This window comes from Barbus barbus (genome assembly GCF_936440315.1).
Source record: "Barbus barbus genome assembly, chromosome: 26".
In the NCBI taxonomy this organism is placed as follows: Eukaryota; Metazoa; Chordata; class Actinopteri; order Cypriniformes; family Cyprinidae; genus Barbus; species Barbus barbus.
The window spans coordinates 6635248-6653687 of record NC_136754.1 but is presented as its reverse complement, the minus strand read 5'-3'; the positions used below and the strand labels follow the sequence as shown (position 1 = coordinate 6653687).

At 36.8% G+C, this 18440-nt stretch overlaps 1 protein-coding gene across 1 annotated transcript; it reads right to left on the bottom strand.

The window, feature by feature from the left end:
- Positions 1–8151: 8151 nt before the first annotated feature.
- Positions 8152–16811, bottom strand: LOC306846662 (dynein axonemal assembly factor 11-like). The gene is made up of 12 exons (XM_079380199.1): positions 16538–16811; positions 16179–16346; positions 16017–16094; positions 15020–15192; positions 14766–14941; positions 14242–14421; positions 13984–14058; positions 13464–13526; positions 13216–13285; positions 12820–12915; positions 11813–11895; positions 8152–9126 (listed from the first exon to the last, which is right to left on the bottom strand). Exons 1-12 carry the CDS (start codon positions 16545–16547, stop codon positions 8934–8936), a joined length of 1365 nt encoding a protein of 454 aa, XP_079236325.1. The 5' UTR covers positions 16548–16811; the 3' UTR covers positions 8152–8933.
- Between the last annotated feature and the right edge of the window lie 1629 nt (positions 16812–18440).

Below are 18440 nucleotides of genomic sequence, written 5' to 3'. Positions count from 1 at the left end.
GCCCGTACCGGGATGAGCAACACACACGATGTCTGAAATCATAAATATAACGGCGGTTCTGCTGTCAGCTGTACACACACAAACACACACGGAGCTGCCTTACCGTATTCTCCGCGCGACCACATGATTGCTGATTGGAATTGTTCTCGCGCTGCCGTTGCTCGTTGAGATGAGGGAGGAGGCTTCAGACACAGCCGCGAGACAGAGACACACGTGACACACTACTGACATAGCATCTCTGCGCCTCGACAACACAATATTGTGCATGCCATCGCAACCCAAAACCACCAAGAGGCTGCTGGAGATGCTTTCACGTGAATCACACGGCGGAAGATAGCACACCCGAATTCCTCCCGGGTGGATTGCTGGTAATCTTAACCTAAACAGAGTCACAAAGTGCACATCAAAGATCACACTTGTGTTTCTACAGCAGTGGTTTTCAATCATGGTCCTGGAGGAGCATTGCATGTTTTGGATGTCTCTCTTATATGACACACCCAGTTCAGATCTTGGAGGATCTACAAATGAACAGATTACATAATTTAGGTGTGTTATATAAGTGATTATATGTATTAGTCTCTGCTATATATTATGCAAGAAGCAGAAGGTCAAATGGATGTCCAAATATTCATTATTTATTTATAAAACAGTAGGCGAACAACTCCTCGATGATCTACTGCATCCGCTGAGATTCTGTCCAGAGGATCTGAAAAGCATCAGATTAAAAAATCTGAAAGTGGACGGAAAAATGTAAGAGTGGCTCTTTTGCATAATAGTAAACATTTATCTTATGGTCCTCTTCAATTGTTTTTATTAGTTTTCATATGAAAAACACAAACAAACAAAAAACATACATTATGACATTTAAATTGACATACAGTGGTGGCCAAAATTATTAGAACACTATTTTCACCAGCTAAAAAAAATGGTTTTAAGTCAGTTATTTCTATCTTTTGCTGTAATGTGTCAGCAGGAAATATCAGTTTACATTTCCAGACATTCATTTTGCCATTAATTAATCCTGTGAGATTTTATTTTGCACAAGGAGTCTGACAACAGCCAGTACTCCACACAGAAATCTGGGGCCTCATTTATAAAGTGTGCGCACGCACAGATTTGATCTTAGAGTAGCCTATATACGCTTAAAATCCACGCCAATTCTCATATTTGTAAAAACTGGCTTTGACGTGGAAAAGCGCTTAGCGTCACGTCAGGGTCTGAGCAGACGTACGCACTTTTTCTTGTCGGAGTACTGCAGGTTTTTGAAAATGTAAGCTGTTCTCGCAGCTCGCTGTTCTAAATTATGATGATTGGTGATCTTTTATATGTTAACGACATTAATTAGGAGTCGTTCACAAGGCAGAGAGCTGAAGCCATTCAGTTGCATGCAAGTTCAAGATCATTTGCGATTCATAGATTTCACATCTGAAAGAGATGTGTACGTGCGTTTTCTGTTCGTTCGTTCATTCTATGAATCACACGTATGCATAGTCGAGAGATGCTCGTAAGATCAAATTTAGATCAAATGTTCTGCACATTTGATAAATGAGGCCCCTGATCTCATCATCATCCAGTCTGTCTGGAATGACATGAAGAAACAGAACAAACTGAGACAGACTAAATCCAGAAGAACTGTGGCAACGTCTCGAAGATGCTTCAAGAAACCTTCCTGCAAAGCTACCTGAAAAACTATGCGCAAGTGCAAACAAAAGTCTCTTTAAATGCAAAGGATGGTCACACCAAATGTTGATTTAATTTAGTTAAAAGAAGTTAACTGATAAAGAAAATCTATTTATGACATTATTATTTGACAGCATCCTCATTTTACAGCATTTTTACACAAGTGACTCAAACTTTTAACAGTACTGTAGCTTTGCAGGTATGCATCAAAATAGTTTTAAGGATTTAACTTAAATTTTTTAACTGATACCAACCAACTGAAGTACTATGTTTTTTAAACCTTTGTAATATACTGACAATCACCAAAAAAACACAGGTGGTAATGAGAAAACCACATGAAGATCCAAGCTTATCAAACGTTGCTTTTCCACAAGCTGAGATTAAAGGGTTACTCCACTCCAAAATGAAAATTTTGTCATTAATCACTTACCCCATGTTGTTCCAAACCTTTAAAAGCTTCGTTCGTCTTCGGAACACAATTTAAGATATTTTGGATGAAAACCAGAAGGCACCACACGGATATGTATTCTATGTTTATTTACTCTTTGATTTGAACGAAAACAGCGTATCTGTGTGGTGCGGCTGACACAGAACAGCATACTCAGTTTTCGTTCAGTGGATACTCTCCAAAATGGCTCTACGGTGACGTGGAGGAGACGAATTGTTGAATAAAGTCTTATTTTTGTTTTCTTTGCGTACAAAAAGTATTCTCGTCGCTTCAAAATATTCAGATTGAACCACTGATGGCATATGGACTATTTTGATTATGTCTTTCATACTTTTCTGGGCCTTAACAGTGTTATTTACTTGGCAGTCAATGGAAGAGTCACAAACCATCCGGTTTTCATCCGAAATATCTTAAATTGTATTCCGAAGACAAACAAAGCTTTTACGGGTTTGGAATGACATGGGGGTAAGTGATTAATGACAAAATTTTCATTTTGGGCTGGAGTAACCCTTTAATACCAACATATTGAAGGTGTCATGCAAACAAATACAAAGCACCATAATGGTAAAAAAAAACTTGACACTAAAATAATGCAATAAACATTCATTTATCAACATAAAATATAACATATAATCCTAATGTACATAACTGATAAGAAAAAAACTATTGTTATATTATACTTTTTCACTTTCAAAATCTTATATGTGTTGTCAGTTTGAAATGATAAAAACTAAGAACTTTATACAAACCCTCAGTGCAGGAACAGCGCATAAGTCTACACTCAGCATCAGATGGTTGCAGTGACATGTATCTCTCTCTCATTGCTTTGTGGTGCAAATTTCTCCTCTCACCCAGCATCTCCTGTCCCATGCAGAAAGCCTCTCTAATTTCTGCTCAGTCTGTCTCATACTGACAGACTGGAATCTGCAGATGCCTTGTATTTGTGCACATAAAGAAAAAGAGGGAAAAATATATAGAAATACAATTCAAGGACAGCATGCCTTCACTACCTGCCAACATACTGTATGACGTAAAATGAGTGGTAAATCTAACTCTTCAACTTGTCTCTTTTTATCCCATTCACACTATTGCTATATATATATATATATATATATATATATATATATATATATATATATATATATATTCAGTTTTGTTTTTTTAAGTGAAGTGAAGTAAGATATCAATGATAACGACAAACAATATTCAGCATAATATGATGTATACAGGAACACATTTCTGGTTTGGTGTTGGAGCATTTGAGCCTTACCGATGGGGATGTGGAGGTACAAAAGGCCAAAAAGGTTGGGAAACACTGCAATAAAGCACTCTAAACTGAAACAGAAACCGAGAACCCCACAGTGAAGCAGTTCTCAGGATTTCATTTATCATTAATGAGATTTACACTCTCTCTGAGAATTAAGTTTCTTAGGTTTCAAATCTCACACATCAGAGCAAATGCGAATATTCAGCACATACAGGGGTTTTTACAGTACACGTGCCGTCTTAACTAAGGCTGATTGTTTTCCTTTGTGTGCATACATGTGCATGTTTGTCAATTTGATTTAGATTATTTGGGGGAGTTTTTTACCTCATTGTTGGCGTTTTTTAGTCTCTCTTGTGCAGTGGGAGTATCTGACTGCTCTCTGCTGAATTCAGATGCTTTTTACAGGGCTAGTCAAGATGGCTGCTGAAACACACTCTCTGCACACACACACACACACACACAAAAGACCAGAGCTCTAAAATGATCCAATCTGTCCACAAAGGTGTAAATTCACATTGTTAAACTCAAAAACCACCGAAAAGCTCTGCTTAAATAAACTGCTTTATGGGACACTCTATGGTGACCCCAGTACCATATTAAATTATGAATCAAAACAGAATCATCTATGTTTTTGACCTATGTCATTTCAAATCCAGTTCCAATTCTCTTTTGGGACAAATCAGTTAGATGCAGGCCTACTTGATTCCTCTTTCTATGAACACAGCCTAAGATTACGGCTATAAATCTTTATGATTCATAAACCATAAATTTAAGTGCTTATGACGTCAAGCAGCTAGGCAAGATGCCGTTAACCTCAAAACGACAGAGAGCGGCCATAGTTTAGTTTAGAGAGCCTGTGCCACCACCATCTGACGTACACTTCCCTCTGGATGGAAGGATTCTACAGCTACAGAAAGAGAGAGAGAGAGATTGAGCAAAGACAAACCGATCAATAAAAGTGAAGTAACATCAGTTAGGCTCTTGGAAAGTCAGAGCAGACAGCATCTTCTCCTTGTCAGAGATTGGAGGAACAGCGGAGCCAAGGGAGTTGAAGAGGCAGTGAGGAGAGAAAGAAAAGAGAGCATCTTTGTCAGGGAGACAGGGGTTGAATAATTCAGTCTATGTCCAGCTGCTACATTAAATCATCATGTTTTATTCATCTGCAACAGTTTCCAAAACCTGACATTCGAATACATTAGGACAATAAGTCTAATGTGAACACACACATCTGGAGCAGAATTAACTTTTGGTGTGCAGTTCCTAATGTGAAAAGCACGTGAAGTGCAGTACACTTACAGCATATTTCAACCTATTCACATTTTAATAATGCATTTCACAAATGTTTTGGTTAAGAAATTGTCTGACAAACTGTGAATATTTATTTATTTATTTATTTTTTGCATTTATTTGAACAAAAATATATAGCAAAAACATAAATACAGTTAAATATAATTACAATGTTTTATATGTTTTATAAAATCTAATTTATTCATGTAATGGCAAAACTGAATTTTCATCATCATTACTCCAGTCTTCAGCGTCACATGATCCTCCAAAATTCATTTTAATATGCTGATTTGATGCTCAAGAAACATTTCTTATTATCATCAACACTGAAAATATGCTTAATATGTTTTTTCAGGATTTTGTGATTAATAGAAAGTTCAATATAACAGCATTTATTTAAAAATTAAAATCTTTTGTAGCATTATAAAATTTTTTACTGGCCCTTGCTGAAAAAAAAGGATTAATTTCTTACAAAGAAATCTTACTCATCCCCAAGCTTTTGAATGGTAGTGTATTTATGACTTATTTCAAAGTCAATAAATAATGAAATTTTTGTTCTTGTTATATATTCTTGCTTCCATTAAAACAAAGATGCTCTTTGGATTATCTCAAATCATAACATTGTTACAACATGAATATCACCATCAAGTTTTCCATAAACTTGTGGAGCTTGAGACACACAACCAAGACATTCATGTTAATTTTTCAACTCAACCTTTCAGTCAATTTTTTATGCTGATAATATAATTCATAAAGAAAAATGTTGTACTATATTAGAAAAGCAAAATATAAACCAACCCTATTGCCCCCCCACTGTATATTTTTTTAGAATCTGGTTAGCCTCAAAGTCATTAATTCAAATCATCTCTAAATGGTGCTCTTTCATATGTAATGGCTTTACTCTGTTCTCTGAAGCGCCTCTAAAATGGCTTTAATCCAGCACAGCACAGGGGTGTTTAAATGTCAGCAGCAATGTAAATTACTCATCTGCTGACAGGAGTTTTTAATAAAAGTGGAAATTAAACCTGCACAGCCCATCTGCACATACCGATAATTCACTTGTACACACATAAAGCAGCATAGGAAAGGACACAGACACAATACTGAAGAATAACATTCAAACACTGAGGAAAGCTGTGTACCTGCTGACCCCGAGTGTGAGCTGTAAAGAATGTGTGTACTGCAATGTGTTTGATCTTTGTTGTTGTGTGTGTGTGTGTGTGAACTGTATAAGGAGTGTGAACTATAGGGTGAGTATATCTTCTTGCTTTCCTGAAAATAGAAATACTGCAGAGAAATGAGCTCATCCGTTGGCAGTTATGTACACATCTGACCTCTTCTGGGCGAACACACACACAACACACACACACACACACACACACACACACACACGCATGTTGGTTTTTGTGGTTTATGGGGACTCTCCATAGGCGTAATGGTTTTTATACTGAACAAACTGTGTGTGCTATTGCCCTACACCAACCCTACACCTAAACTTAGCCCTCACAGGAGACTTTGTGCATTTTTAGATTTTCAAAAAAACACTATTTAGTATGTTTTTTAAGCCTTTTCAATTACGGGGACATAGGCAGTGTCCCCATAAACCACCTTCATATTGTAATATCTCTGTCATACCCATGTCATTATACAAATTTGTGTCCTCATAAACCACATAAACATGCACACACACACACACACACACACACACACACAAAACAGCATTTACCTTCCTCCAACATATAAAAGAAGAAAAGTGAAAGACGGGGAAAGCAGCACAACAATACATATGACTTTAAGCCTATGATTAGAAATCCTGACTATTAGCCAACTTAAACATAAACACAGATCTTGAAAAATAACCTCTATGTGCAAGTGACCAGAAACTTAGTTTAATTTTTTAATTTTAGTTTTTGAAAGAGGTCTCCAAGGCGGCATGTATATGATAAACATAAATTTGATAAAACAGAAAGTAAAAACAAACAGCAGTATTGTGAAATACTATTACAATTTAAATATAATAATACATTTTTATATTTTTCAAAATGTATTTATGGCAAAGCTCAATTTTCAGCAGTCTTCAGTGTCACAGGATCCTTAAGAAATAATTCAAATATGCCCATAAGAAACATTTCAGGATTCTTTGATAAATGGGGAAAAAAAACATTATTAACCCAAAAACTTTTGAACATAATTGATGTAATACCTGGAGTAATATCTCAATGGGAGTTGCTTGGCAGGTGCAGGACCTTTTTTTACTGACTCAAAATGATGTAGTTGTGCCATCCACCATCAGGTGACAACAGATGTAAGGCTGTCCAGAGTGGCATTGAAGCTGTTGGTCACCTCAGAATGTTCACTAACTAAAGACACAATCAGCCTTGACAGTTTAATTAATTGGCAGAATGCAAAATTCATTGGCATCAAAAGTTCACTGTAAACTTAAATGAGCTGGATGATCACACTGTTGTTTTATGTTGAGCTGCTTTATAACAGATCCAATTTTGTTTCATAATTCATTCATTTAGCAACATTGACAATTGTTATTGAACTAAACTGAATTAACATTCAACTGATAGTGTTACCTTCTATGGAGCTGCTTATAGCTGAATTGAACTTGTTTTAGAATTGATTAACAATCAGCAACAATACACAGTCCAGGGTCGAGAGGTATAACACAAACACGGGTAATAACACTCAGAAATGACAGCCGGGGCAAATCAAGACTTCGCAATGAGGTGCTGTGTGTGAATGGCTTTTATGTGTGTGTGTTAATGAGATGCAGGTGTGGAGTGCAATCAGTCCCAGGTATGAGGCATGATGGGAATTGTAGTCTGAGGTGGCATGCAAAAGTTAGTGTATTTCATGTGGTGAGCGAATGGCCTCTGGTGGTGAGTTAATGGAAGTTCATGGCCATCTCAATCATTATTAATTAAAGGGGAAGGGGAAAAAGAGAGATGGAAGTCTCCCTTCTAGTTATAGTTTATCTCTGTCTAGCTCCGGTTCACACTCCAGTACAGTAGGTGGCGGTAAAGCATAACTGAAGTTGGATGCCAACCGCCGTTAAACATCAAGGAAGAAGAAGAAGATCGCTTCTGCATATGCATATACTATGCCATAGCACGTTAACGCATCACACACCGGATGTTGTGAACACGCTCAAGACAGCTGGACATTGCGGTGGATCAGAGGTAAAAAATTATATAAATACTGTTCAGTTTCTTGCACAGGCCGATCATTTTGTGTCTTTAGACGTCAATGTATCGTCACGAGCCACAGGGTTTAATTTGGTTTTGTCTGTGTATGTTTTTTTGGCTCTCAAACCCGTGGGTCCCATTGACTGCCATTATATGACTGACAGACTGCAACGGTTTGAGTTAAAAATCTCCGTTTGTGTTCTACTGAAGAAACAACGTCACCTACATCTTGGATGCCCTGGGGGTAAGCAGATAAACGTCAGATTTTCATTTTTGGGTGAACTATCCGTTTAATATTACTGTGAAGCTGCGTTGAAACAATCTGTATTGCATAAAGCACTATAGAAATAAAGGAGGTGTCTTTGTATGGCCTGAAGGTGTTTTAGAAAGACAAAATAATTTACACAATTTTATTGCTACGACAACTTGTAGTAGAAACAAATGATGATTTCAAATAATAGGTCAGAGGCCAGAAACATCAAAAGCTGGTTTTGATGGAACCATCAAAAGTAGAACATATAACAACTAAAATTCATAACAATACATTTTACACATATGATGTTGGTAAACAAAATAATTTCAAGGGAAAATAATTTGTGCAGCACATCAAAAATACAAAGAGTGTCTTATCAACTGAATAAAAAAACTAAACAAAACAGGAATTTCCATTGGGGACAGCTTCATTGATTTTAATGGGAGCCATTTAGTTTTGTCCCGACATGATGCCCACATCCGGAGTAGACTCGGCATTAGAGACACCTCCTCTTTATATCAGACAGGCATGCCTGTAAGTCAATAAATGAGTATCTGTGTGTGCGTGTGTGATAGAGAGAGAACAAACTGAAAGTGAAAGATGTGTAGCAGTGAAATATTCAGCAAGCTTTAATGAGACTGACAAGTACTCATCTGTTTAACTATACGTCTAATGAAGAGAACTAAATATATCTCACATTATTTCATCACACACACACTTCCACAAGCTCAGCAGAGAGTGTGATGATGCTTATTCTCTCTTGCTGTGCCATATCATGGCATATTCTCTCTCTTTCGGTCTCGCTCACATAAGAGGAGGCACTTCAGGATCGTCCACAAAGTCCTTTGACACGGGCCTCTCCTCGACGCCACAGCGCTGGTGAGGCTGGGAGAGCTGCAGGGGCTTGTGGGAAGACTCCTTTCCTTTGGGAACAATGTTGGCCAGACTCCCAGCCAGACCGGGATCCACCTCCAATAATTCACGCCCTGGTGCTGGCCTGCAGAGAGACAGATCTGACTGAGATTGCCGTTTTGTTGCGCTTTAAGAATTTATTAGTCTATAACTCTAGTCTAACTGTTCAGTCAGCACAATTTCTGCTAAATCAAAGTCAGTTTCTCCCACCTGCTCTTTGCCAAACCACATCCACCACCAAGACGCACCCTAATGACACATTTGACTCTAATTTCTGAATAAATGTCTTAATTTTTACTGTGCATGATTCATCTGTGAACCTATTTTAAAGAAAAACGTTTTTCATAAACTTTAACTTAAAAGACTTCATAATCTTAAAGGGATAGTCCACCCAAAATTGATAATTCAGTCATCATTTACTCTCGTTCCAAACCTGTATGAGATATTTTGAAAACACATAATATTCACAAAATTCACACATAATATGCAGTATGGGCAGGTTAAAATAATAATAAATAAGGAATATTTTGCAGTCAGCTGGTCATTATCACAAAATATAGAAACAATGTGACAATGTAATCATAACCCCCAACGTAAATCTTGTATCACCCTTTCTTGGCCTTGAACGTGGTAGTTTCGTTGCTGTCTATGCAGGGTCAGAAAGCTCTCGGATTTCATCAAAAATATCTTAATTTGTGTTCTGAAGATGAACAAAGGTCTTATCGGTTTGGAACGACATGAGGGTGAGTAATTAATGACAGAATTTTCATTTTTGGGTCATCTATCCCTTTAAATCAGTGATACTCAAATCTGGCTCGCGAGATCCACTTTAAGAGTTTAGCTCCAACCTTGATCAAACTCACCTACCTGTGATTTTCTAATGATCCTGAAGACATTGATTAGCATGCTCAGGTGTGTTTGATTAGGGTTAGAGCTAAACTCTGCAGGAAAGTGGATCTTGCGAGCCAGATTTGATTATCCCCTACCTTAAATCATAACCAACTGTGATTAATTCCCATAAAACAATGTTACCTAATCTGTTACCTAAAAGAGCTATTCTCCTGTAGACAACTACAGTACAACGTGACAAAGTAGAAGTTAATCACGTATGCGCAATAGAACTTTTTTTTTGCAGAATGCCGTTGTCATTCTATCAGCAGCTGTTTGCTTAAAGTCCCTAATTAATTCATTTAATGGCTCATTATGGATCCTCTGTGCAGATTAAGAAAGTAAAAGCCAATGGAAACCATGTTTAGTCATTGCTTGACAAGCACTAAGCAGTGATGTAAGCTGATAAATGTCCATTAATCCACTACAGCATGTTGTACCGCAGGCCTCCCCAACAGAACAGTATTGCGGGCGCTACAGCTTTCTGCCTCTTACACAGAAACACAAATCCCAGTATGATGGCTAACCCTACCAATCTTGATAGCAGATAAATCAGCCCTGACTTCTTGTAGACTCAAACCGAAAGGCTTGTGACTTCAACACACAGCAGGGCTTTATTTAGACTTTGTGCTAGGATGGGAATCTAATGATTTCTGGTGAACTCTTTGACTCTACACAATAACACTAATAATACATAGCATATTATTTATAGTACAGTTTTAGAGTCACTCTTTTTATCTCCGCTTCCGCCTCGCTCATGCTTTAAGAATGAATCACTAAAAATGTAATTAGTGCGGCAGCTGAAACCTGATTGGACTCTGAATTACTGATAGCGTGCGATTATACTGTACTTTCCGAGCCAATCAGTGCCTCAGCGGGTACATTATCACACACACAGATGGTTTATAGAAAGTGCACTGATTTCCTCAGGGGCAGGTACACAAACGCAGGTGCATTATTGTGTGTGTGTGACCTGAGGGTCTCAGTAAATAATAACACAAGCGTGCATGTGTGTGTGTGTGTATAAGAGCAAGAACATCTGACCTCCCTGTGTGTCAGGAGGTCAGGAGTAATCAGGTTCAGATGATGTCATCCATCAGGATGGACTCAGGGCAGAAGAGTTTGTGTTTGTGAGCGGAATAACAGTAATTGGTTTATTTGCATCTTATTTGCATTTTTATTAGGTCTTTAATGTTATACCCCAGTTTTCACTTACTATGCTGATAAACCGACTGAAGGACACACACAGACACACGGTTGCACAATGGAATAAAACCTTTGAGTCAACAAACTAATTCCACAGTCACACGGGTTAATGCAAACATGCATTAAGACCCATTAGAGGTGCCTGCACACACACAAGGGATCTTGTTCAGTGTGAAAGTGACCGCACAAGACCTCCCGCTGTAAACTGCAGAGAGAAAACGAGAGAAAGGGAGAGAGGTTTATAAAGAGAGATCAATTATAAAGCAGATAAGCTTGTATGTGTGTACATACTGCAATTTAGTCTTTTAGGAAACTTAGCTCCAAAGCCCCTGAAGCTCAGCGTCCCTGGAGTGACCTGCGGTTGAGTGCTCAAGGACACAACTTTGATTTTTGTCATCTTGAATGGATAGTTCAACCAGAAATTAAACTACTGTCACCATCTTACTCACCCTCATGTCATCTGAATGATAGATTTTCTTTTTTTATTGGAATACAAAAGATATTTAGCAGAATTCTGATAAGTATATTTGTGAAGCAGTATTTAAAACTAACCCAGACCCCCCCACCAAGGCCACCAAATACCAAGGTATCAGGAGGATCATACTGTTAAGACATGAACAAATGTGCGTGTATACACACGTTCACATAGGAAGGCAGCTGAACTGCAACTGAATTACCTGGTCTCATTCTTGGTATTCTGGTTACTGTTAACAGTGGTCGGCCTGGCAGTTGGTTTCTTTGGTTTAATCTCTCCACGTGCCTACAAAAAACACAAATATATCAGAGCAGGTTTTAAGGACAGGTTTTACACAGTCTAGATTTGTGTACAAAAAGTTATCCTTGAAAAAAAATCGCAAATTGATTGATAATTCAACTACACTATCAGAAAGCAATTACTTAGTTTGTTAGGTTCCAATTCCAGTTTCTCTGCACTTCAAGTAGGTAATTGACATACATAAACACACATAATAAACATACATAAAAAAAATATATTTTTTAACATTATTAAATGAAATATTACTATTTTACTGTATTGTTGCTCAAATGTAGCTGTGGTGAGCACAAAATAATTTAAAAATGATTAAACATCTTACCAACCTCAAATTTTTGAACAGCAGTGAACATAAATGTATAAGAAAATTATATTTTAAGTGTTGTAAATGCCCACCATTTCTTTCACATTTAGCGTAAGTTTCAATCATATTTTTGACTTATTTTGACATATTTATTTATTTTAAAATGTCTGGTGGCATGACAAATGAATTGTTAAAATATACAAGTTTCCTTGCAGCATTATTAATATCAGATTATAAAAGCCTATGGATAAAAATAAGAAAATACTTTTAAGAATAGTTTTATGTAAAGGACAGCATGTCAGACTGCAGGACATATCAACATTCAGAAAGTACTTCACATACATTATGGCAGTTATTTTGAAGGGAATGATTTTACCAGATATTATATTTAATAAGATTTCTCTTGTTGACATTCATGCTGCACATACTGACAATTAATCAGCAAAATCAGTGATTTTATTTGTCAAATGCAAGCTGATATCTTACCTTTTCTGAATTTGGTTTTATTACACAACATGGTCAATGTGGGAATAAACTGGAATGAAAACTATGTTAAAAAACATCAGTAGGATGTTTGAAAGGTGTGTTTCAGGTGTAATGAGCTGTACCAGAGGCAGGAAGAGGAGCAGGTGGCCGGTGGTTTGGGATCTCTGTGCTGTGCTGCTGTCGGGTTTCACTTCTGCAGGCAAAACCAGCTGGAACACCTGCGCACACACACACACTTTTATTAATGTGGGGTTTCAAGCACTTGCCACTGTAAAAGTGATCTACAGTATCACTAGTCATAAACACATATCCATCAATACTGAGATCAGTCACACACACATGCACGAACATCTATGGTGTGGTGAGGCGAGAACCGTTACTTGTGCTGGTCTGCGGCAGATTCGTGAGGAAATGAGGCAGAATAAAGAGTGTAGATTTACTGCTGGGTAATCAGCTTTAAAGGTCAAACTCATCAGATGAGAGAGAGAGAGAGAGAGAGAGAGAGATGGATAGTCTACCTTTTCTTTGACGGTCACTCTCACATATGTTGGCTGAACATCCACATCCAGCAGTGAGGTGTCCATATGCCTACGGCACAGAAGAGACCAATGTGAGATTGGATGCTGTTAGAAGAAAAGTTACTAAATGACATCCAAATACACTCAAAGTTTACCCAAAGAAAGAAAGAAAGTATACTGATAAATCACGACTTGATCATTTTGTGCTGAAGACAAGAACCAGCGTGAGTGAATGAGTGTGTCTGTACCTGTAAACATGTAAATCCAAAAGCATGCAGTTGTTCTCATCCTCAGTGAGACTGAAGTCCAACCTTTGAGGTAGAGATCACATGAAATAAGTATTTCCGAAATCAAGCTGGTACTGTAATGTTTGAGTATGTATCATTTGTATCTCTGGTTGGAGTGAGGCACTGTTGGTGTATGATATACTGTATCTCTCCTGTGACCTAGTTCAGCCATCTTACCTTTTGTTGATTCCCTGTTTCTCACTATAAATAGACTCGTGTTATCACTTGTGCTAATATGACTGTCTTGCTAGCCCTAGTCTCATGTAGCCAGACTTTTCACTGTTGGCATAAATTCAGGTCCACTTTGCACATTATTCTGCCCAAGTAAAAGCAGCAAGTAAAAGAAAATATCTTTCTGTCAGATCATTTCTTCCTAAAGTGGGGGTGGTCCTTAGCTAGAATAATATGCAAAGTGGACTGGACTGACATACTGTATGGCTACACAGGAGTAGTGTGTGTATGTGCGTTTTTGTGTGTGTACTTGGGCTCGTTGATGTTCAGCACTCGTCCATCTGCGTTGATCAGAGTTCTGAGTGTTTTGTTTTTAGGCTTCTCTCTGTAGAAACACAGAACTGACTGCAGTAAGTAAAGCTGTTTACAGAAAAAAACATGCAAAAGCTTAATGTCTTTCTCTCCTTTATCTCATAAAAATGTAAAGATCACGGGGGCATCACGGGGATATTTAGCTATAGATACCATTACAATGATTTCAGTCCTCTTTTTCTAAGTTGGCTAGTACCTCTTTTTCTCTTTGGCCCTCCTTTTGTCCTCCAGATGGCGATGGGTCTCTAGTCTGGATTCTGGTGTGAATGGGCACGGCTTTTCCCAAAATTCCTTCTCTTTATCCTCGGCGTCTGTGTGAGCCTTGGAGCTTGATTCTGGATTCTGATGGGTCCCATTTTGGCTCTCAGAGAGCAATCTGTGTGAAATAATAATCACAGTTAAAGCTTATCAAAGGAAAAATGCACAGGTCTGGTTTAAAGCAGATAAACCTCTTTTTTTTACAATACACCATAGTATGTTCATATTCACAGACATTTCTTCAAAATAAATTATATTATGAGGAATTTTCTGTGAATGTAGCTTTCCAAGAACCTTCAAAACTTTTCAAAAGGTAGTTTTGGGGTGTATCGGTATAAAACCTGTGTAAAACCTTGCAAAAAAGATCAATTTCAGCGTGCAATCTATTTAAGTTCCACCTAAATTGTCTTTTAGTTCTATTAATTCAGTTATTCAAACTTCAGCTATCTTAAAGACACTCACTGATTTATTTGAGGATCCTCCTGCTTTTCTGTTGTCTCTTTCAAACCACTTCTTTTCTGTTCTTCTCTTTTCTCTGTATAATCCGCCTCCTGTTCTAAAACACGACTCCTCACTGCATCCAGTTCCTGCAGGGCCTGAATGCGCTCACTTCGCCCAATTTCTTTCCCATCCAACCACTGCAAAGCACAAAAGACAATCGTTCATAAATAGCACAAGGCTAAAAATGTCTCTCTATGTGTGTCTCTGTGCAGTACCCGTAGTTGAGGCAGACATGCCACCACATACTGTCTGTATCCGTGAAATTCAGCACAGGGGTTTCCCACCAGGTAGAGCTCTCTGAGATGAAGGTTCTGCTTCAGAGACTCCACACTGCTCAGCTTACCCACAAAATTCACCGTCAGGTCTAGTTTCTGTAAGCTCTCACAGCCTACACACAAATACACACATATATTTTATACAGTTCCATGCATACACTGAACTTATTCACACAAAAATCAAGCCTGGTTAGAGCTGTAATACAGTATATTTGCAACAAAATAATGAAATACCTATTTTACACCACACTTTTCAAGCAAAACATTTCACAAAAAAAGAGCTATTAATTTTCAAATGATGAACACATATACTGGTAAAATTAAGCATTTGAACATTTTCTAGTGTTCAGAATTGAATCATTGGACCAGTTGGTTAAAAGATACTTAAATGGCTCAAAAAAAAATAATTAATTAGTTCATTATAATTCAACTAAAACCATAAAAAACATTTTTGTTACTTGAAATAAAGTAAGCGTTAACTTGCAAAGGAAACATCTCTCATTTTCATTTAGTTTAACTTGATGTACCAAGATAACTCGAGCTAAAACTGAAAAAAAAAACTAAAAACCATACAGACATGTTTAAAAAACTAATGCATAGAAATTCACAAAATTACTAAAACTAACAAAATTCACAATAATAATAAAAACTGCATTAGTATCTCATTGATACTATAATAATTGGTAATATAATAATATAATATCTGACTTTGAGAAATTGCAGATATCACTTGCTTTACTTTTATGTTTTCTTTTATTTTTGTTTAATTTTATACAAGGCAAGTTACAAAAGAGGGGCATCACAGGCAATTTAGCATAAAAGAAATAATAATAATATATTTATATATCCTATATATGCGTTTACACAAAAACTGAAACAGTTAGCAATGTGTTCATATGCGATGCACAAATGAAAAGCAATTTATTAAAACAATCACCTTCTAAATTCTCGATGACTTCTATGTTATTCAGTGCCAGATTTAGATACTCCAGCTTCTTTAGTCTGCCCACATTTTCTGCATAAACAGAGTTCAAAGCAATAAAAATGGCCATGCATTTATTGGTTGTTTTTGCACTGATATACAGGAATGTCTGCTTACCTATCTTAGGGATGAGGTTGCTCTGTAAGTAGAGGATTTTGAGGTCTCTGCACCACTTGTCGATATGCTCGATCCTCTCGATGTCCTGCTGATGGAGGGAAACCTCCTCCAGGGAGAAGATCTCCCCATTATTGTGTTCTGCTCTGCGGCGGATCAGATCCTCGCTGACTGATCACAAAACAAGGGAGAGAGAGTATTAGTTTACCAAGAGCTAAACCGCGAAAGCATTTTACACTTTTTTTTTATAAAACAGTTTATTTAGGAATAATTATCATTTATTTAAAGAGGCATATAATACAATAACTGCTTTATTATAGGAATAAATTAAAAAATATATATGTTAGGAATAAAGCACTTACTGCGGACCATGACTTGCTCGCGTGTGTTATGCGTTGCTATAGAAACGGGTACGCCTGTGTTTTGAGGCCTTTCCGTTGAACATTCATTCCAGCGGAGCAAAACACCAGAATTGGAAAGTCATTCGGTATTTATTTCGACAAGAACTACCTTAATCTGAACTAGCACGATGAAATCATGACACACGAATGAACAACCAGTTAAGCGGCTTTTTATCCACAAAACAGGTGCATATTTGTGCTCTAGTTGCTCCGTTTATATTCAAGTAGCAACTCTGCCACCTAGCGGTCGGTGTGAACAATAACAGTCAAAGAAACATGCTGAGTGAAGGAGATTAGGGGAACTGCATGTAAAATGTAGTTAACTATTAAAAGTTATTTTAAAATATGTCTAAAAATGACAGAATTGGCTGTCTATTCCAATAATATTTTGGAATATTTGTTAAGTAAATGTTTATATAGTTTTCAAAATATTTAGAGTCCCATAATTAATGTTAAAAATACTATGTTTTTAATAATAGTTAATATACAACATTACATAAACAGTAAATATTATGTGTAACTGTGTAATTACTGTTAAATTCATGCTAAGATTGGGATTGTGTTAACGGATGAAAATATGCCAACAGATTCATTGAAAACTGTTTTCCACAGAACAGAAGAAAAAACATGCATGTTTCCACATTATTTAATGTTAGTGTCATTGTTGGACAGTTGACAGTAGCCACTGATTTCCATAGTATGGAAAAAAAATACTACAAAAGTGTGTAGTGGTTGTTACCAACTTTATTCAAAATATCATATTTTGAGTCCAACAGAAGAAAGAAACTCAAACAGGTTTGGAACAAGTAAATGATGACAGAAATGTCATTATTGAACAATCCCTTTAAGTTAAAATGTCATGTGCCCTCAGAAGTGAGTATTCTTCATGGTCCAGATTTAAATAATATTTGCAATATAGACAAGAATGAGACAATTTAGAGAGTTGCTCTTTAATAAGTGAACCATACTCACGAGTGTTTCCTGTGGTGAAACAAAATACATCAGGAGAAAAACACACTCACAATGTGAAAATACACAACATTCAGAGAACTTTCATGACTCCTATTAAAAGCTGATAAAGTAAAATATCTGCTGGAGAAATAATTATACTTTTATTCATACTGTACTACTTACACTTGATTATTATGATTTCATATTCATATTTGCCTTGTATAACCTGTAGATATTGGTTAACAGAGTAGAATAAGTGCTAGTTTGCTGTATTTTACAATATAGGTATATTTCAAAACCTTCTGTTGCAAAATTTACAGAAACTATATAGATAAAATAAATTAACTTAAATTGCTCTTACATACCAAATCTGAGAGAAATGATTGTACATTTGTCCTGCCCATTTGAAAATAAATCAAGGACTACATTTTACTGAAATACAACACATATAGTAATGAATAACTTAATGTGTCAAATTATACATTTCATCAATCTTGTGTGAAGACAGTATTATTATTGATTGGACTGCTACTGTCATTGGTGACTGTCATTGATATTCATACATTTAGCTCTTATACTCTACAATCATTATTTGTTTATTCAGAAATCTGGCATGTGTCATTTCAGCAGACTTCAGAACATCTTACAGTTGCCAATTTATTTTGGAGCTCACACTTCTAATATGCAGTTTATTTGCTGAATCACTGAATCATCTATATTTTTAAATCACAGTTTAACCTTTGATTCTGTTCTAGAAGAGAATACAGATAATGCATTGAAATTGAACCCAGCATAGAGAGGGTGAGTGAATGTGGTCTGGACTCTGTGAATGAGGGTCATTGTGTCAGAGATGCTGCAGTTTATTAGTGCAAGTAATCACTCTGTTCCTCTCAGACAAACAGAGAAGTTTGTT

Bases quoted from the DNA above. Each gene is read 5' to 3' on its own strand.
- LOC306846662 (XM_079380199.1), bottom strand. The intron at 14,942-15,019 runs GTACTGCACAGA...TGTGCTTTGCAG, and splicing joins CATGTCTGCCTCAACTACGG to TGGTTGGATGGGAAAGAAAT. The intron at 14,059-14,241 runs GTACTAGCCAAC...GTGTTTCTACAG, and splicing joins AGGGCCAAAGAGAAAAAGAG to AGAGAAGCCTAAAAACAAAA.